The sequence below is a fragment of the Taudactylus pleione genome, unplaced genomic scaffold, assembly GCF_031769625.1.
Source record: "Taudactylus pleione unplaced genomic scaffold, aTauple2 ptg000129l, whole genome shotgun sequence".
Taxonomy (NCBI): Eukaryota; Metazoa; Chordata; class Amphibia; order Anura; family Myobatrachidae; genus Taudactylus; species Taudactylus pleione.
In genome coordinates, this window is record NW_028284531.1 from 11676155 (window position 1) to 11697751 (window position 21597).

The 21597-nt window shown below is 41.8% G+C and overlaps 1 protein-coding gene across 1 annotated transcript in view; it reads left to right on the plus strand.

The window, feature by feature from the left end:
• Positions 1 to 21597, plus strand: part of EFL1 (elongation factor like GTPase 1) — a 363676-nt gene that overhangs the window by 36307 nt on the left and 305772 nt on the right. Inside the window, exons 6-9 of the mRNA XM_088472852.1 lie at positions 6586 to 6723; positions 6806 to 7008; positions 17120 to 17243; positions 20135 to 20211. Coding sequence (XP_088328978.1) covers positions 6586 to 6723; positions 6806 to 7008; positions 17120 to 17243; positions 20135 to 20211 — 542 coding nt within the window. The remainder of the gene's footprint in view (positions 1 to 6585; positions 6724 to 6805; positions 7009 to 17119; positions 17244 to 20134; positions 20212 to 21597) is intronic.

Sequence of the window (21597 nt, forward strand, 5' to 3'; positions counted from 1 at the left end):
CTGGCAGGAGCAGAGAGGAGGGTTGGTGAAGTAGATCTGTCAGGGTGGGATGTAATGGGCATTACTGTTTGGTATAATGTGTATTTGGCAATACTGTGTGCACAATGTGCTATTAGGGGCATTACTGTGTGTCATAATGTGTTGTATGTGGCATTACAGTGTGGCATAATGTGAAATAGGGGCATTACAGCGTGGCATAAATTTGTTATAAGGGCATTACTGTATGTCATTATGTGTTATACGTGGCATTGTGTGGCATGTGTAAGGGGCATTGCTGTGTGGCATAATGTGTTGTAAGGGGCATTCCGGTGTGGCATACTGTGTTATAAGTGGCATTACTTAGTGTGTCATAATGTGTAAGGCGCATTACTGTATCATGTAACCACACACCTTAAATGTCGTCTTTGGGTGTGTTTGATCTTTGGGCGGGGAAGGGGGGGGGGGGGGGGGCGCCTGAAACTTTTTTGGCATGGGGGAGCAAAATTTATAGTTACGCCACTGCAGCCGGATGTATAGTTGCGCTCACAAACAAGGAAGAGTTGTACAAAGTATATGCAAAAGTGTTTTTCCAATCTCACTGATAATGTTTCTCATTCTCCCATCTCTGCACCAGCAGCTGTGCATATGGGACTCTGATCTGTTTTCGCGTTAATAAACAGGAATGGGCTTTTGATCTCTGCTCATCACATGACTATGCATAATATTATAAGCTTTCTTTTTAAATAATTTGGCTTGCATTCTATATTACTGTATGTTTGCATATGTTCCCCTTTTAGTTATATTTCATACATGTGGATCTTTGCTAATAATTGTCCATGTGTAGCTTTTAGAATGTTTTCTTGCTGTGTATAATTACGTTTTATGTTTGAGCTATTTTCAAGACTAGGGATATTTAATTCTGTATTCTTTAATTTTGTGATTGAGTCACCCTGTGTTGCTGTGCAGGTAATCTTCCAGTTCCAGTGTGTCCTGCGCTGGGATGTTATAAAGGTCCATGGTTCGTTGAATGATACAAATGTGTCTGTGTGGAGCTTTCCTCAGGGATAGTACCAATTACACTGCACAAGGCATGTGGAGGATGTTTGATGCGATATAAGGGATGTGTGGGGGGCCTAATTGGCATTTAAAGGGGCACGTGGGAAGATCTGGGGAGCAATCGGGGGGTGTGGTGGTCTATACAAGTTGTCATATGTTTTGGTTGGAGGCGATGGCCTGACTCTAAAACTTTTAAGCTGGCTCCTAGATTCTCGAAAAATTTGTCAAGCCCTGCAGTATGTCTTGTGCACATGCGGATTGGTGACTGTGACTGTCTCCATACTCACTCCACCATTCTGTGATGCTGTGTGATTCAACACTGCGTCACCCATTTCACATGGAAAATGATCTGTGCAGTTTTGGGCTGCTGTCTGAGAAGTCTCTTATGGATTTGATAAGTTCCCATGTTCCTTTAGGGAAACAAATTTTGACCAATCCTGTCAATACTGTTGCAGTAACATAAACTAAAAATACAATAGTAGTGCGCTCTGGGGTTATCCTAATAGGTGGTGTGCACTCTTTTATGTGTCCTTCGATATTTATGATCAATTATTGTCCTGTATCCTTAACAGCAAATCCCGATTTATTATTCTGTAGGTAGGTTGTTCTTAAATAATCTTAATGTGCTGTGTCCCTGTCCCTGAACGGGAAATGTCTCTAAATCTGTCCACAATTGTAAACAAACTTGTGGAGAAGGGATCATGGATAGTCCCAGCAAAGTGTTCTCATAATAGCTGTAGGATGGGTGTTCTGATGTAAAGGTTATGACTCTTCGTTCTCCTCTCCACCTCAAATATAATACAGTAGCATAGTATCAGGGACTTGGTAAACACAATAATGCAGGATAGGTAAGTAATGGCTTGTACTTACCAAATGATGTGGTTCGTTCCTGCTGGTTCTCCTTGTACCGGTGCTTGCAGAGGTTGTGGTGAGGAGTGACATAAGGGTGATATTACTAATGCTATATATACTTACGCATAATTGCATGTGGTTCCAGGAGGATTTCTATTTACAACGTCACGGTACTGCGATGGGGACCAATTTTGCACCAAGCTAAGCAAACCTGTTCATGAGTCTCTGGGAGCTCAGGAACATTTGGGGAAGGCATGAGCTTGGTGCAAACTTGGTCCTATGGAGACGCTTTATCGACGATGTACTATTTACATTATATGGCAGGGAGACAAGGAATCACTGAGGGAGTTTACACAACACATCAATTTAAACAGTCAGAATTTGAGATTTACTACTACATACGGTAAGGAGAGGGTGGAATTCCTCGACCTAGATGTTTACATCAGAAATTCCAACATACAGACTAGGACACACTATAAAAAAGTAGACGTGAATAGCTATATTCTTGCAGAGAGTGATCATCACCCCAGTTGGATTCGCAGTATTCCACAGAGTTAATTCACATGTATATGCAGGAATTGTACTAATATTGAGGACTATGAGTTACAGGGACAGAATTTAATAAACCAATTTAAAGAAAAACGCTATGATGATTCACAAGTAGAAGAAGCTTCTGAAAAAATAAAAAAAAAGACCTAGAGAACAACTATTGACATATAAAGAAAAAAAGAAACCGGGCGATAGGGAAAACAGTAAAATATATTTCATTACCAATTACACTAATTCAGCTCTTAAAGTAAAAAACATTGTAAAAAAAATTGGTCTATTCTACATCTGGACAGCAAATTAACAACCATTTTACCCGACACACCTGATGTACTATATAGGAAAGCACCAGATCTGAAACAAAAACTGGTCAGGAATCATTTGAGGAACAATAAATTTGTCAAACAGACTACATTAGATGGGAAGACCACTAGGACAGGCTTTTACTATTGCGGCCGCTGTCAACCATGTAAAAACCAGGGTTGTAGAAACACTACTCCGACAGAGTATTATCAGTCAACCAACTCAACAGGAATATAAAATACGCCACACACTGAGCTGTGACAGCAAGAATGTGATCTACGTACTGGAATATCCATGCCATTTACAGTATGTAGGACGCACCACTAGAAGTCTAAAAACAAGAATAGCAGAACACATTCGCAGTATTAAGATTGGTTTCAAACAGCATTGTGTGCCAGAACACTTTAAGAAAGAACATAATAATAACCCCAAGGGATTGAAATTCTCAGCAATAGACCAGGTTGTACCCAATTGGAGGAGAGGAGACCACAACGTCAGGATAGACTAGATAGAAAGCAGATGGATTTTTAATCTACACACCCTCATCACAGAAGGATTAAATATAGATCCATAGGTCCACGCTGAGCTTATTTAAAATATCGATTTAAATAACATTTCAATTCAAAATCCTTGTTCAACAGAAGTTACCTGTAACCACATTGACTAATAATTGGAATCCGATTAGGTCACAATAAAAATCAATACATAACTTCTTTGGAAGTGAGATTATGATTACTGAATAGAAATAGCAATGATCACTCAAAGCAGCTATTGATCTGGATATTAACATGCTATCTCATTGGAATTATCCATATCATCTACCAATAGATGAATGGCACCACACAGCCCAATACAAATAACTCTAGACATACTTACTAGAATGAAGTAAGCAGGCTAGATTAATTTATATATAGTGGGCATATAGGAGAAATCAACATAGATGGTATAACCAACAAAATGGCCGTGACCACTGAGAGACACAATCCCACAGACACTCTAAGTCCAATGATTAAAACTAACCAAAAAGATTGCCGCCGCAGAACATCTAACATCATACAACCAGATAAATCACTACCAAAATGGCCGCCGAGGACGGCGCATGTGCAAAGCACTAATGGACACTTCAGTGCACACTCTAGTGCATGCAACTTGGACAGTACTAGCCAGTGATGACACAACACCACCCGGAAATGCGGGGAGCGCGAACACCGGCATCGAGGAGACAACCGAATACACAGCCTATTTAAGGAAGGAACAGAGAAAGGTAGGCACCTTGAAAAAGTCCATAAATTGTGGACGAAACTCGTTGGGCCACGTCCCTTTTATACAGGACCACTTTAATAGACTATGTATGCATACTGCACCTTGGAACTTTTATACCATTATTAGGATATTTTAAAAGGATGTTTAGACTCTGAAGAGTCACACTGTTTGATTTTGAGAATAAATATATTGTATCAGACTGGAGTCCTCAGTCTCACTTATATTATATAGCATTAGTAATATCACCCTTATATCACTCCTCACCACAACTTCTGCAAGCACCGGGACGAGGAGAACCAGCAGGAACGAACCACATCAATTGGTAAGTACAAGCCATTAGTCACCTATCCTGCATTATTGTGTTCACCAAGTCCTTGATACTGTGCTACTGTATTATATTTGAGGTGGAGAGGAGAACGAAGAGTCCTAACCTTTATATCAGAATACCCATCCTACAGCTATTACGAGAACACTTTGCTGGGACTATCCATGATCCCTTCTCCACAAGAGTTTATTTACAATTGTGGACACATTTAGAGACATTTCCCGTTCAGGGACAGGGATACAGCACATTAAGGCCCTCATTCAGAGCCGCTCGCTATTTGCGGTCGTTCGTTCTAAAACAAGGGGTGGCTATTCAAATCAACCGTTCGCTAATTTCGGTCTGTTCACGCCTCTAAGTCTGAACGAGTGAGCAAAACTTGCGGTTGTAATTTTGAAAAATACGCCCCCTTGCCGCTCGCACCATACGTCATGTCCGCTATTTATTAGATTAATCGAGTACATCGAACAGCGTATGAACTGCTCGCTATTCTTGTGGCTGGTTTTTTCAACCGTCACCAAGTGACGTCGTCAATGACACTGCTGTATTAATTATGCACTCCCTTAAAACGCCCGTTTTGACCTTTAAGCACGCCTGCGTTCGAATTCCACACCCCCGTTTTCAAGCACCTTCCCCTGTTACCACCCACATACGCCTCCTTCTGTCACTCAAAATAGCAGGCATTCGCTATATAGCGAACAAACGATTTTCGGCAGCACTGACTGGTTTGCGCATGCGTATTAAAATCCGTACGCATGCGCAGATGTGCGAACATCGGTCAGAACGAACGAGCGGCCGCTTACGAGCGGCTCTGAATTAGGGCCTAAGACTTTATGGTTACTATTTAAGAACACCTTACCTACAGAATAATAATCGGGATTTGCTGTTAAGGATACAGGATAATAATTGATCATAAATATCAAAGGACACATACAAGAGTGCACACCACCTATTAGGATAACCCCAGAGCGCACCACTATTGTATTTTTAGTTTATGTTTCTGTAAGAGGTTGGGATATCTCTACAAGTGGAGCAGCTAGGGAGTTTCCAACAAATGATCTAGAGCGCTGTAATTCCCATCTCTTAATACTGTTGCAGTGGCTGAGTGAGCGAAAGGAATGAGGCAGTTTTTAGTTGTCCAGGATAAATCCTATTGTGCAGCTCCCGTATTGGCTTCTCTGGGTATTGTAGAGTATATGGCGAAATTTACCATATGGCATACTCGTTCAACACGGTTTGTTCTTTAAGTTGTATATTATAAATATTCTAGCACTCAGAATGGCAAGAGTTGCTTCTACACATAGCTGAGGAAAAAATTCTAACATAATAAATGTCATAACCTCAAAAAAAGAAAAACTTGATATGCGATAGCTCTGCTTGCAGCGTGTTTTCTAATCCTGGAACTCAAACGCTTTTCCCACTGTTGTTTATAATAACATTATAGTGGTACTTCAGTGTTAACTGACTCAAGGCCGTATTCAATTAGAGGCGAAAAGTGCCGTTAGGCGATAAGTTTCCACGGATTTGGACCTTCCGCCTGTTTTCAAAGTATCTCAATATTCAATTCCAGGACTGTTTTGCGTAAGCGGAAAGCCAATGCATTGCAATAGGCGGAAAAATATCTCCTATGAATAGCAGGAGGAAAAAAATGCAAAATCATTATTTTGGGGTGCAAATGTGGGGAAATGACTCAGAACCCCTGTGACAGCCCCCCAAAGGACAAATCAACAAAAAAATATAAAAAATGACCTCAGAACACCCCAAATATGTACTCTGTGTTCTGTAAAAAGTGAGGGGACAACTATGAAAAGTAGTGAAATAGACTTCTTGGGGTGCTGTAAGGAGGGGCCAAGTGTTTTTGGTATTGCAGGTGCATGTATGAGGGTGGTTTTTCACTTTTTGTAAAAGCCTGTTCCGCATTCGCCGCTTTCCATTTTTTGCAATTGAATAGGACGAAAAGCGGGGACGTGCATGGAAATTTTTCACCTCAAACGGGCGAAGGAGGCGGAAAGTCGGACAGGCAAAACTTCTCCGACTTTTCGCCTCTAATTGAATACTGGCCTTGGTCTTAGATCCTTAGTCAAGTAAGGTGGCTTCTGCTCTGGTCATACTTGTTACTGTTTCATTGGATATACGAGTATGGATGGCTATGGAGATATCTAGAACTGTAACTCAGGAGGAGGTGTCCATCTTGGCTCCTACAAAAGTATCATCTGACCTTGGCTTGTTTCCTGCTGATAATCTTCTCCTTTCTTGTTCTTCAGACGCAAGCGGTATTACGACAGGCCTGGCTGGAGAACATACGGCCTGTTCTAGTGATTAATAAGATTGACAGGTTGATAGTAGAATTGAAATTCTCCTCCCAGGAAGCATATACACATCTCCAAAAATTATTGGAGCAGGTAACCACTACTCCACAATGTGAATTAATCAAAACTGCCTTGACAGACATGAACCTTGACCAGCCTCTGCTTTATTTTCCAGGTTAATGCTGTGACAGGAGCCCTTTTCACCTCAAAGGTCTTGAAAGAGAGAGCAGAGAAAGACACTTCTACAGAGACATTGGAGGGGGAGCAGGTTTATGACTGGAGTGCAGGCTTGGAAGAGACAGATGATTCTCTCTTGTATTTCTCCCCAGAACAAGGCAATGTGGTGTTTGCCAGTGCCATAGATGGCTGGGGGTTTACGTAAGCAAATTTTGTGAACTTTGTTTTACTCTTAACTTTAAAATCAAGTTTTGCCTTTGTGAAAACTCACACTTCGATAATTATTCAAGGACTTGATCATCTATCATTATTTGTTTACACCCAGTGGCCATGTTGTTAGGTACACTTTTCTAGTACTAGGTAGGACACCCTTTTGCCCCCAGAAAAGCCTGAATTCCTAGCTGTTGCTATTGTCATTTACAACCCAAAGGGGTTTTAGTGGATTGATGTCTGGTGACTGTGGAGGCCATTTGAGTAAACAGTACTCCTTGCCCTGTTTGTGGAACTTCCTTGACATGACATGTTCTTTGTGACTTGGGGCCCTATTTGCTACAGCCGCATTTAAAATGCGGTTGTAGTGTGATATTTTTGTCTGAATTCGCATTGCGAATTTAGGAACTATCACAGGGATTTATCAAAAATCCCTTAAAGCTCTGTCCCTGCAAATCCCGTACGCAATCTTCTCACTGTACTTTTTTGCAAAATGCGCGGATTGGCACATCATACCGCCCCCCCCTCCCTTGTCTGCTACCCCCCCTCCCCCTCAGTTTCACTTACCTTCTGTGATCGGTGGTCCGGTGATGTGCTCTGGTCAGCTGGTCTCCCGGCCAGCACTCTAACTCTTGTCTGCTGTTCTGTGCAGCAGCTGACCTGGGGTCACAGTGCAGAAGCCGGGAGACTAGCTGACCGGAGCACCGATCACCCTGGATGCAGTTTTTTTTTGTCTGCAGTAATCAGCTTGTAGTTTATTTAGACCATGCATCAATAATGTAACAAGAAAAAAGGGTGCCTTCCAAGTTCTCGGCTGAAAAGTGTCAGGCAGCTATCCTAGGGGTACACTGCCACCCATAAATCAAGAGGAAATTTTGTATCAAATTGATAGTGCCAAGTGTCTAACCCGGACCAAAGAGATACAGTTTATTGTAGTAATAAAATATATTAAATTCTACAAATGTCCTAAACATGTGACATAAAGTGCATTAGCATAATAAAAAGAGAGACAGTTTGCAATATATTCTGCAAATAATACCACTGAATTAAGTACACCTGCAGCCACCTCCTGAATTATGGGTGAGTTAATGGATAGAATAATCAAAACCTCCTAAAACAACAAAAAATTAAATAAATAAAAAAAAAAAAATCCCAAAAATGACAATAACACAAGACAAAAATGTGTAAAAAGATAAATGCTAGAGACATATAGAAAATAAACAAAAAATGGAAATCAACATACACAAAGTATCAATATGAAAATAAATGTGAGTAACTTAATGGCAGATCTAGTTCCACATAACTTTTGTATAAGCAGTATTAAAAGTAGCAACAAAATGATGTGAGAGTCTCTGATGGGTATTTCATAACTACATCCCGTTCCCACTGCATTACACCACCATCAATCTCAGCCATTGACACAAGGCTGGGTGGATCAATGGATTTTTTTGTGTGCCCAAATACAATGGACGTCTGACGGAGCAATTCAATAGTTGCTCTGTTCTGGTGCCGCGTGTGTGCGCCCCAAAATCACGAGGTTTAGCTGTATATAGCAGCTAACCCTGTCTAATGTCCTGCTTTGTGCACCCAAACAGCCAACTTATTTCTGCTGTTTCTGCTCGCCACCCGAGCATACCAAATTCTGACCCTGCCTTGTGAATTGCGCTGCAGATATTGAGGGTCGTTAGATCAGATAGCGTTTTTCTAACCTTTTACAGTTTTGGGGAACCTGGACTATTGTGGCCACAGTTTTCTGTTCTAAGCTGACAGAAGTGGAACCTGGAGTCATGTTCTGCTGCTGTAGCCCATCATCTCCACATGCTGTGCATTCAGAAATGCTCTTTTGCCTGTCACTGTTTGTAATACATGGCTATGTGCGATTTGTGTGGCTTTCACTTTCTTGTCATCTCGAACCAGTTTGTGTTTTAGCCCACAGACCTGACACTCTGTGGATGATTTTGTGTATTTGTTTTGTGGACCTTTCTCTGTAAACTCTAGAGACTGTGGTCCATGAAAATCCAGGAGTTTCTGTGATGCTCATCTTGCACCAACAATCTCACCTAAACTGGCCACACATCTAAAGATTATTTTTCAAAGCAGCCAACTAGTTGGTTGGAACAAAAATCTGGTTATTCATGTGTCTCAGAAATGGCTGATCTCCTCAGATTTTCATGGACCATAGTCTCCATAGAGTTTACAGAGAATAGTTCACAAAACAAAAAGTTGACTGGTTGGAAAGATAATATTCTTGATGTGTGGGCAGCTTTAGATCATATTTCTTCCCCATTCTGGCATTAGGTCTGAACATTATGCATTAAATTGTTGCCACTTGATTGGCTGATCAGGTATTTGCATTAACAATCAGGTGTTCATAATAAAGTGATAATTAAGTAGTCTGCACATACACATCTACATTATTCAACCAGCCAACTAGTTGGCTGGTTGGAATGATAATCATCTAGTGTGTGGGCGCAAACGATAATCATTTGCTTGTTCCACATGCTGAAAACGCCAAAAAATGGTCTGTCCAACTATTTGGGAAAATCAAACATGTTAGATTTTACCCAACTAATTGTTCTAGTGTAGGGGGAAAGTTGGAAAGTTTCCCCCCAATTGAAAGATAAGTAGACGGACACTAAATGCTTTTGTCAGTCCTTTAGTACTGACTGGTAGCAGCAGGTCACCTTCTCGTCAGTGCCGGCAGCGGGTCTCCCCCTCAGTAAAAGCGGAACTGCACCTGCGGACTCCCTGCCCCCCCCCCCCACCCCTTCCCCCTCCACCGTACAAGCTGCACTGACCCCAGATCCCCCTACCTCAGTAAAAGTGGCACTGCACCTATGGAATCCCCCCCCCCCCCTCCCCAGTACAAGCGGCACAGCACTTGTGGACTTTTCAACCCCCACCCGTACAAGCGGCACTGAACCCAGATCCCCCTGCCCAGTACAAGCGGCACTGCACCCAGGGACTCCTCCCCACCCCACCAGTACAAGCGACACTGATCCCCGACTATTGCCCCAGTACAAGCGGCACTGCATCTACGGACTATTCCAACCCCACAGCCCACTTCCCCAAGCGGCATCCACCACCTCGATCGATGTGCCCCAGCCTCACACACCTCCCCTCCTGCTGGTACCTATTGTAGATAATGGATGAGTAAGGCCTCTTCTATTTGTTTGTATAGAGGTAACACAGCTGGCATATAAGTCTCGTGGCAAGAGTGCAGGTATGTTGATGCAAGGGTCCAGGGTTCAAACCCAGGTATTTAAATATTTATATTTTTAGATTTATATAAATATTTATATTTCTAGAATTATTTTTTTCTTCTTCAGGGTTCATAGGGATCCACAGGGATACCATGGCGATATTATGGTTGGAGACCAGGCACCAAATTCCATATATAACCCACCCCTAGCCATAGGACGGCAGATGCACCTTTGTAACAGGGGACTGCTCTGGCAGTCCTAAGCTTTTTATTTTAGATTTTATGTTATTTATGTTTTTGGGTTGGCATTACTAAGCATCTGAATTAAGAAGCATATACTGCGACTCCATCTACCTCCACCGGGCCGCAACACCAGTAACTGAGCTGGTGATTTCAGCGGGTTGAGGCTAAGCTTGCTAGCCGTAATGCTGAGACCTGGACTACAACTGGACGCACGGAGATGTCAAGTAAGGCGATTACTCGCTTACGGGAAATGGCGCGTGGCAGTCCTTGCTGCTGGTGTCAGAGACGCACCAGAAGCCAACATTTCTGGGCTGCGGCTTTGCAGCAGAAGCCGCGGCCCTGGATTGTCCGCGTTCTCACTACACCACCGGGGTCTTGTAGTCTGATGGTGGGGATCATCAGCAGATGCTTCTGCTGCCTCAAAGCCAGCGTACCTGGCTGGTTAACGCAGCTTAGGGGAGGTAGGCTCTCCCCCGGCAGTCCCTCCCCTGACCCAGATGCCACCTAACCAGTGTACATGTTCCTGGACAAGAGCCTTCTTGGGTAGCCTCTTTTTCCCAGGTAATGAATCAGTTTGTGGATCGTATGGCTGCTCCCACTATGCCTCCTTTGATGGGGTGTCCACAGCATGCTATGTTTGCACCTCCTATGCATTTTTCCTGGAAAGATGTTGATGTCCATTCTAGTCAGACTATGGCACCATCTAATGTTGATAGCAGGCCGGTAATTACTAAGGCACCTAAGCGCAAGTTAGCTTTTTATCAGTCAGCTCAACATATGGATTCAGACGCATCATCAGATGATGCAAATGATGCGCATACTTCCTCTCCATGGTCTAGCTCGGGGGAGGAGGACCATCTGTCCACAGTGGAAGTTCCTTCTTTGGAGAAGGCGGTTAAATCAATCCTAGAAATTCAGGATGATGAGCTAGCTCATAGTAAGAAGGCTCCAGTGTTTAAACACCACCGGAAGGTGGTCAAAACTGAGTTCCCTGTATCAGAACAGCTCACTGCGCTTATGGATGAGGCCTGGGGTAACCCTGTGGTTTTATGTGAATAAGAGAATAACATCGTTGTATCCTTTCCCGGCTTCTGTATGTCCTAAGCGGGAGGTACCTCCTACTGTGGATGCTCATTTAAAGCATTTAATAAAAAATGCTACATTGCCTATTCCGTCAGCAACTTCTCCATGGATAAAAAGATTGAGGCGTGTCTTAAAATGATTTTTTCTTCATCTGGAGCTGTTACTTGTCCAGCTATGGCTGAAACCTGGGTAGGAAAAGCGGCTGAAGAATGGATGGGAGCATTGGAAAATTCTTTACCAAATGCTACCAGAGAACAGATTATGTACAATATATCTCTCATATACGGGAAGCGGTTTCCTATCTGGGTGAAGCTGCTGTAGATACTGGAATTTTAGCTTCTAAAGCATCAGCAGATTCAGTAGTGGCACACAGGGCCCTTTGGTCAAGATCCTGGAAAGCTCATACAGGATCAAAGAGGGTGCTAGAGATTTTACCTTTCTATGGAAAAGTACTTTTTAGAGCAGAGTTGGATAAAATAATAGCTACTCTGGCAGCTTCAAAGTATGCAGGTCTACCATCTACGGCGACTAAGTCTAGACAGGTTTCTTTTTCAGTCCTTCAGTTCTCAGGGACGAGCAAGGGAACAGTCTTCCTTTAAGGCGTCTAGTTTTCGCGAAATATCAAGGCGACAAACTAAGAGGTCAGGGCCGTCAAGACGTCCAGCTTCTAAGCCGGATAACAACCTTCTGCCTGATGGGACGGGCCTCCTCCTGGGGGATCCCAGGGTGGGAGGCCGACATCTTTAGTTTGCGGATTGTTGGCATCAAACAACTGATGCCTGGGTCCGAGATGTGGTCTCTCAGGGGTATGCCCTCACTTTCAAGAGGCATCCTCCCCAGAAGTTTTTTTTTCCACAGATCCCCCATCAGATGTGGTCAAGGCCTTGGCCTTTCAGGATGCCATTCACTCCCTGCTGCAGGCTGGGGTAATAATCCCGGTTCCTGTGTTGCAAAAGGGAAGAGGTGGTTATTCAAATCTATTTCTGGTTTGGAAACCGAATGGGGTTTATCGCCCTATACTAAATCTAATGACCTTCAACAGGTTTATCCATGTACCCAAGTTTCTTATGGAAACTCTCCGATCAATTATTTTGGCAATGGAGCGGGGGATTACATGGTTTCCCTGGACATTCAGGATGCATGTCTGCATGTTCCTATTATATCATCCCACCAGCAATTTTTACGGTTTGCTGTCCTTCAGCAGCATTACCAATTTCAGGCTCTACCCTTTGGCCTTTCTATGGCTTCCCGGGTTTTTAACAAAATAATGGCAGTCATGACAGCCTATCTCAGGCGTCAGGGAGTCAGAATTCTGTCATATTTGGACGACCTTCTGATAATGGCACAGACTCCTGTTGTTTTACAAACCCATCTTCTACTGACCATAGCCTGCCTACAAAAGCACGGCTGGGTCATCAATTGGAAGAAATCATCACTTTTTCCAACACACGAGATGGTACATCAGGGAGCTCTTCTGGATTCTCGGGCACAGACGGTGTTTCTACCAGAGGACAAGATTGTGGCCCTATCATTGCCAATACGAAATCTGCTTAGAAAGCGAAGGGCATCCATTCTGTTAGCAATGCGGATACTAGGATCAATCGTATCCACCTTCGACATAGGCAAGTAGATCGGACAGTATCATTGAATAAAGTCCCAAAGGATCCTTCTTACTCCAGAGGTTCGTCACTCCCTGTGGTGGTTGAGAAAGGTTCATCTGAACAAAGGGCGCCAATTCTGGATTCCAAATTTGGTACTGCTCCACACAGACGCCAGTCTTTGCAGATGGAGAGCAGTGACAGGTCATCACACCTTTCAGGGAAGATGGACAAATCAGGAAAGTCATCTGCCAATAAACATTCTAGAACTGCGAGCAGTATACAAAGCACTTATCAGGGCACAAGTCCTGCTTCAGGGCAAGCCGGTCCAGATCCAGTCCGACAATGCGACAGTGGCCTACCTCTATCATCAGGGAGGCACAAGAAGTTACGCAGCCATGAAATAGGTGACAAGGGTTCTAATTTCGGCAGAACGTCATCTTCCGGCCATCTCGGCAATATTCATACCAGGAGTACTCAATTGGGAAGCAGACTTGCTAAGTCGCCAGGCCATACACGCTGGAGAGTGGTCTCTCCATCCAGGAGTGTTTCAGCTTCCGGTAAACAAATGGGGTCTAACAGAAATAGATCTCATGGTGTCACGTCACAGCCACAAAGTCCCCAGGGCACTCATTTTGTCTAAAAGTGTTTCTGGTGTACGATTGATCTTCCTTCTCTTTCCTTCTCCTGCCTTGAGGCTTGTTAACTAAACTTAAGTCCTATGGCTAGGGGCGCGGTATATATGGAGGAGGACCCTGAGGCATCCTGGAAGCTGAAGCTTTAACTGTTTTGTGCCTGGTCCCCAACCATAATATCCCCCTGGTATCCCTGTGGACCCTATGGACCTTGAAGAAAAGGAGTTATCTAGGTAAGTCTACCATAACTCTAATTTATTTTTTTATAGTTTAAATAATACACCAGGGAGGTTAAGACTGAGGTCAGAGATGGGGAATGAGCTGATTACCTGGTGTCCCCTCCATACTGCCTGTCACCCTGTGCACCTGTGTAATGCCTGACACCTTCTTCCTGACATGCTGTGCACCCATATAGTACCAGACCCCTCTCCCCTATCACCCTGTGCGTCCACATAGTACTTGACCCCCCTTCCCCTATTCACCCATACAGTACCTGATTCCTGTCACCCTGTGTGCCCATATAGTACCTGACACCGCCTCATGCCACCTGGGCACACATGACACCCTCTCTCTCATGTTAATCTGTGTGACCATAGGGTCTGATCAGAGATTGACACAAATTCGATTTTTATGCAGTTCAAGTGATTATTTGCTAATGCGCATGCACGAACACCACACTGCATACGCACAGAGGACCCACTTGCAAAGTGAGTGACAAGTAGTCAGCTTTTGGGGGTGGTAACGGGGGGGGATGGTAGTTAGAAAACGCGGGCGTGTCTGGCTGTTTAATTGCTGTTGCATGGGCGTGCATAAATTAGCCACTGTGTTCATCTTGCCAGCATATTAACACTCAGCATGTCAGGAGAGCGGCTTGTCAGACTTGACTTGCATACTGCGTTACTGCCTTCTGTGCATTCTTGGTACTGCTTTTACCCATCTTCGTACAGATATGAGAAGGCAGCAGTGGGCATCCCTATGCTCTGGTAAGTGTGAAAGTATGCAGTTGCATTTGTAATACTGTTCGTCTCTGAATCAGACCCATATAGCGCCTTACATCCTGTGAGCCCATATAGTGTATGATACTCTCTGTTTATTTATTGCCCCATGCCTCTCCCTTGTCGACCTTGGTTTTATACAGTTAAAACATTTTTATGATGTATCTATTAGTGTGTAGATATAGATATATAGATGTAGATCTAGATATCTCTCTATTTCACCGTAGTTTTTTTTTAAATTGTATAAAACTATTGTTTCCAAAAAGTTCCACAAAATTATCGATTTCTTTAAATGATCAAACTGCAGATTTGTTAGTAAAATGTTACTGAATTTAGTCCATATAGCAACTATTTACATATAATAAACAATATTGATAATTTTGAGGGCATTTTTAGTTTAAAAGTAATAATAATGACGTTCAATTTTTCAAACAAACATTCAAACAAATATTTATTTTCAATTTATTTAAAACATGCAGTAGCTGGCAGACCCTGTCCACCTACTTCTGTGAAATCACAAGTTGGACAGAAGTTGGCTGGTCTTATGAAAAAGTTGGTTAGGTGAACCGTTTTAGTTGGAGGAAAGTTGGTTTGATGTATGGCCAGCATTAACATCTCTGAAACACCATGAGGAAGTTGTCTGTGTTAACCTTTAATCCTGAATGCAGTAGCATAGTCTCTTGACTGTGTGTGATTTTATATTTCTATTTTATTTATGTTTTTAAACTGAAAATTTTGGCATTATAGATCCTTTTTTTAGTATAACTTTTTTTTTTATGATCCAGAATATGCTTTTTTAAATTAATGGCATCACCTTGCCAGGAAATTTTTTTTTTTGCTCTGCAAATATTCATTTTCGGTCACTAGATGGCGCTGTGGCTTTGTTTTGATCACCGTCATAAGTTCATTTTAGGTGATTCCTTTAAATTGATTCAGTGTACCCTTTACTGATTTTGAGTAGCCTACACTTTTTCGTGCATTTTTTTTTCTTTCTTTTTTCAAGTTCTATTAGACCTTTTATTTATTTTTTTTTGTTTAATCAGAGAGTTGGTAGAACATTTGAAATAAGATTTGTCTTCGTTGGGGCAGAATTTCATTTAATTGCTATGTTAATACTTGATTTTGACCTATTTGTAGTCAGGTATAATTTTTTAACTTATAAGTATTCAGGGAGACACTGCATTCATGGGAGATCATATCATTGAAAGGTAGTTTCTGTTTTTTTTTTTTTTTTCTTTTAAATAGCACTATTGCAATTGCAGAGGACACTCGCATATTAAAAATGGTAAATATTAAAAACTCACCCCTGCAGTTGTGCCCATGTTTTGCATTGCTTCAGGCTTACCATAAAATTAGGGTAGACTGTTCTGTGGCAGCAGAGAGAGCTGCCATGATCCTGCAGACCATTTGGTGCGCTGCAGTATTAGAATGACAACCATGTACATTGCTATACACTGTCAGGATTGTTGCTATGAGTTATCTGGGCTTTCCTGGCCTGACTTCTCATTAAAATCCAACACAGTAGTGAGGTAGAGGACAGGGGTAGGTAAGTTAAATAAAGGAGCAGATTAAAAATAAATAAATAAATATATATATATATATATATATATATATATATATATATTCAATATTAGTGGTCCTTATCAGTGAACTCCAGGCATGGAATGATTGTCACTGACAGCTGACATAGTCTATTCGGATCCTTTACCTACTGCAGATTACTTTCACACTTATCTTAGACTGTTCAAATTGAAATGATGGTGAGAATATGTATCTACCAAATTGTATGCCAGTCCGAATAGAATACACACACCTACCTAGTACATACCTACAGATGTCACACACCTGTACTGTTCTCACCACCTGTCTTACACACACCTCACATACCTGTTACTGTTATCAGATAAAAACAAATAGAATTATCCTAGAGCACTTTCTGGTTTTAGTATTTGATCTATTCCTTACCAATTAGTGATTCAGTGATTATGGAATAGTGGAATACTGTGCAATCATTAGTTCTGATATTTGCAATAAAGGTCAAAATTCCACGTACTGTTTTATAAATGTATAATCTCAGAAAAGCAAACAAATGGGAAGTGCCAGATATTTTTCTTTCTTCTAATATCTATTAAGAGCAAAGTTTCTGGCTGTGGTCTCCACCAATAGTGTACCTAAGCTTCCTGATTACACGAGTATTAGAAAGCAGGTTCAGTAAATGATAGTAATATCTGGACAATCTCTTTTAAGAATTAAGAAGCTCCATATTAAGAAGCTCATTTTCACTTTAGATACATGATTGAGAACTTGGTTTGTGCTTTGGGCATAATTTATTATTTATTTTTGCAGGATTGATTACTTTGCCCAGCTGTATGGCCAGAAGATTGGCATTAAGTCAGCTGTGCTGCTGAAGACACTCTGGGGAGACTACTATCTGAGTACCAAAGCCAAGAAGATCATGAAGGGAGCTCAGGTAAGAGCCAGTACATCACAGGTGTTCTACAAATCGTAAATATGTTGCCTTGTCTCATAACGTTCCTCTTCAGGAGGGTAGAATTCTGGCTATGTATTTTTTCATGACAATCCCTTGAATTCTATTACTCACTGGATTTTCATAGCATTATGCAGGCTAGTGTCAAGACAAATGTTCTAACTTCAGACTGTTCAGCCAGGCTAGGACAAATTGGTTCCATGGAGGATTTACCAAACCTCATATAAACCATCAGGACAGTTAGGGGAATTTAAAGAATATCCCACCTGATGGTGGTATTGCTGCATTCCCCCTCCCCCTCCCCCTTCTCCAACATGGAGCCTCATTTATGTTGCACATTATAATGGTGTGTGTTAAGAGGAGGGCTGGGGGTTGAGCAAGGACAATCACGAGCCAGAATCTCTTTGTAATAGTCAAGCTTTAAAAATATCCACATCTCGTATTGTGTTAGTGAGGCCATAATGCAGCTCTTGGCATTCTGTTATTATGACACCATCTATTTTCATTTGATTGAGATTATATTTCAAAACCTCAAAGATTTTTATTTTTATACTGTGCCATTATTTCTTTTCAGTACTATTAGCTTACAGTCTAATGTTACACTCTTTATATGTTTGTGGTTTATTTTGTCATTTGCTTTTTGCCTTCGTTATTTTTAAATGATTGATGGCCTCATGGTTTGACTTCTTAACATCATTTCCTTTTAAATGTCATTGAAAAGTTGTATTTAGGGCTCCTTTTTCTTTTTTTTCTACCTCTTCTAATGGTTCCTTTGATTACAAACTAGTGTTAATAAAAGCAGCAAGCTAAATATGTGGTGATTGATGACGCTTGTATATGGCCTTTGTCACTGTACTGGTAAAAATAGCAAAGCTAATGTCTTGTTTTGAGACTTCTCCTTTATGTTGCCTGCAGCTTGTTTCTAGTTTTTTGCAGAGCAAATGGCAATGATAAAGAGATGGTACACTAGAATGCCGTGCTTTTATCTAGTGGTATGGGAAGGATTCCACTTATTGTCTAGTGTATACATACCTCACAGATAGCATTTGTTTCATAATGATACTAGAACCTATTATTGGGGTGGGGGTGGACCCTTAGGCTTTTAAATTGAATTATGATCTTTATGCATTATAGATCCTGTTGTGTATTGTTCTGTATTATTTTTTAAATGTACTACCGTGTTTCCCCGATAATAAGACCTACCCCGAAAATAAGCCCTACCCTTACTTTTGGAAAACGTTCCAAAATAAGCCCTACCCTGTAAATAAGACCTAACAAAATCCCCATTTTGTCCGGTACCTGCCTGCGCTACACTAAAATGCCCCCAGCTCCGCCCCCCGCATGAAATGGATGCCGTTGTTAAAGATGTAACAGTGGCATCCAATCACAGCTGCAGCGTCTCACTCTCTCAGTGAGCGTGCGGCAGCTGGCGTGCGTGGCAGGGTCATTTACAGCAGTGCCGCGGAGGAGAGGATAGAAAAAGAGGAAAAAAAAAAGTAAGTTAAGAATTGTATTGAATTATTGAAATTGCTTTCAATGTTAATTAAAATAAGCCCTACCCCGAAAATAAGCCCTACCCCGAAAATAAGCCCTATGGAGTTTTTTGGACAAAAAAAAAAGACAGTGTCTTATTGGGGAAACACGGTAGTTTATTCGATAACTAATGGTCTGATCTGTCAGACAAATGAACTACGAATGATAAACGACAAACGATTTGAACGATTTTACCAACGATTTCATGAGCTACGAATGATTTTTGACAGTATTAAAATGAATGAAAATCGACCAAATCTGACTGCAAATACATCAGATGTCAGATATCGTTATCTGATAAACGGGAACGTGCATCGTTCATCGTTGCAGGGACACATGGCAGATTTTCTTTTCCGATATGAACGATTTTATTGTACAAATCTGACAGAAAATCTGATCTTGTGTATGCACCATAACACACACTGACAACATAGACGTAATGACATATAGTACAGTATATTAATCTATACATAGTAAGATAACTTCATAACATGGGCATTACATAGCTTATACTGGTACATACATTATTAATTTTAGTTATGTAGTGCACTGTATTACACCGCACTGTACAGATCACCTATATCAGTGCCTGCACTATAGATCTGTGCTTTCTTTAGGAAAGGGATTGAAATGTCGGTCGCTGTTTAGCCGCCGGTTCAAATCTCTACTGCGGCTGCCCGACAGGATGAAGATCCCGACAGAGGCAGGTAAGTACCCCAACCTCCCCCCCCCCCCCCTTAACCCTAACCCTCCCCTAGTGGCGCCCCAGCCCTAACCTCCCCCCGGGGGGACCTAACCCTCCTGGGGGGGAGGGGGGGGCTAGCCCTAACCCCCCCCAAAACCTAACTCTAACCCCGCTAACTACCCTAAACCTAACCCTGCCCCCCACCTGCGGGGGGAGGGTTAGACACGCAGCCTGTACTTGCCTCGTTCGGGCACACGTCCTCCTGGATTCTGGTGTTAGAATTATGATCGGCGTCGGTATTTCAACGTCCATCATGAATCCTTTGCCGGCATTCAGCAGTCGGGATTGTGACCCCACATAACTACATCCCCTTTCTTTATTACCCTGCTCTGGAAAATAGTCTGTTTTTTTTTTATTTCTTTTTTTTGCAGCAGTCTTCCTTACCATTAGCATCTCCGATCAGGAAATTCATGTCCCTGTTATGCCTGATGTCTCTGTAAGGCCTCCTTTGGATTTATCAGTATGCATTGCATGTTATGAAGCGCGAGCAGCCATCTGTTCTGTCACTTTAAATGGCTGCAGTTTATCTGTCAGTTAAGTCGGTATAGTCAGTAATGATATCCTATTTGTAACTATGCTCCTTTTTACTATACAGGGCAAAGGGAAGAAACCATTATTTGTGCAACTGATCTTGGACAATGTGTGGAGTCTGTACGATGCAGTTATGAAAAGGTCAGTCTTTAGCCATAGAACTGTGTGCGTGAAATAATACTTCTTGCACAGATTGTTCCACAGTATTTTTATTGTGAAGGAGTATGCTGGTTTTTAAACTCCTAATATATTATTTGTCAGCAGATTTAAAAATAAATAAAAAATGAGAAACTGCTGCTTGGTTAAGTATTCAATCGGTGTGCTGTGAAAGCTCCAAGTTTACAAAATGGAATATATTGCTCTAGCAATTGGCATTCAGTTTGGTGTTCTACAATACAGGTCGTAAAATGTATCCTCCTCATGAGACCTCCATCTTGATACGCTTTAATTGCATTTCCATAGCAAACTTCCAGGTTGTATAATTTTCTGCACCTTTTGCTTGATAAACCAAATTATGGTTGTAGCTCCTGTATTTCTGCTTCTTACAGACATGACTGTGCAGCTTATGTACTAAAATCTGTTTCACTGCTGCTATACTGCGCTGGAAACCCTGTGCTCTCTTCACACTGTGCTCCTATGTAGTCTGCACTAAGATGTGCCTAAGATGGTATCTGTATGCCGCTCTGGGCGTCCCTAATAGCTTGTATGTATGGGTGTCTGGGTACTCTACACCTGTGTGCCAGGGCCCGTAACCTGTTGGAAATTGTGTGTGTGCAGGTGTTGATACTGCAGAGTTATATAGGCACAAACCAGTTACTTAACCAGTGGTGGTGGTGGTTTATTGATGGGTAGCAGGTACAGCCGTATACTCACTGTTACATGTACACTGGTAATGGAGAGAAGCTTTAGCGGCGTTATATGTTACTCAGACAAAGTACTAACATGGCTGCAGTCACATGTGCAGGAGCGCACATCTAAGAATTAAACATTTTTTGGTGCTAAAATGTAAATTCTTAGATTACAAAGGAAGGTCATGAGATCAGAATCCACCACAGAGTCAGAAGACAACATTTACAGGCTTCTAGTCCTTGCTTAGTTACAGTACAAGTATAGAAAGATTAGACATCAGTTGTCAGCCAATAATAATTGGATTTTATTAAAATTGCCCAATTGCATGAAGTACAGTAGTAGTAGTATCCTTTAGGTAGGATGGGAATGATGTATTTTTCAAATGCAAATCAACAAATTTGGAGGCATGAGGTGTTACTGAATCTGTGCCCGCAGTTATGAGCCTACCCAGTGGATTCATAAATGATTTGTTGATTTTTAGTAAATTGTGGGATAGAGTGCTAAATAATTAATTTCATTTTTCACAATCAATTTCTTTTTAAGACTTTCCTCTATGAAAACCTAAAATCGCCAGCAAATACATCTGTTGGATCTTCTGTTAATTTAGTGTAAGATGTGGTGTCCTCAAGAAACCTATTTGCCTCCTGTATTTTTATTTAGTTTCAGGTCATTAAGAAC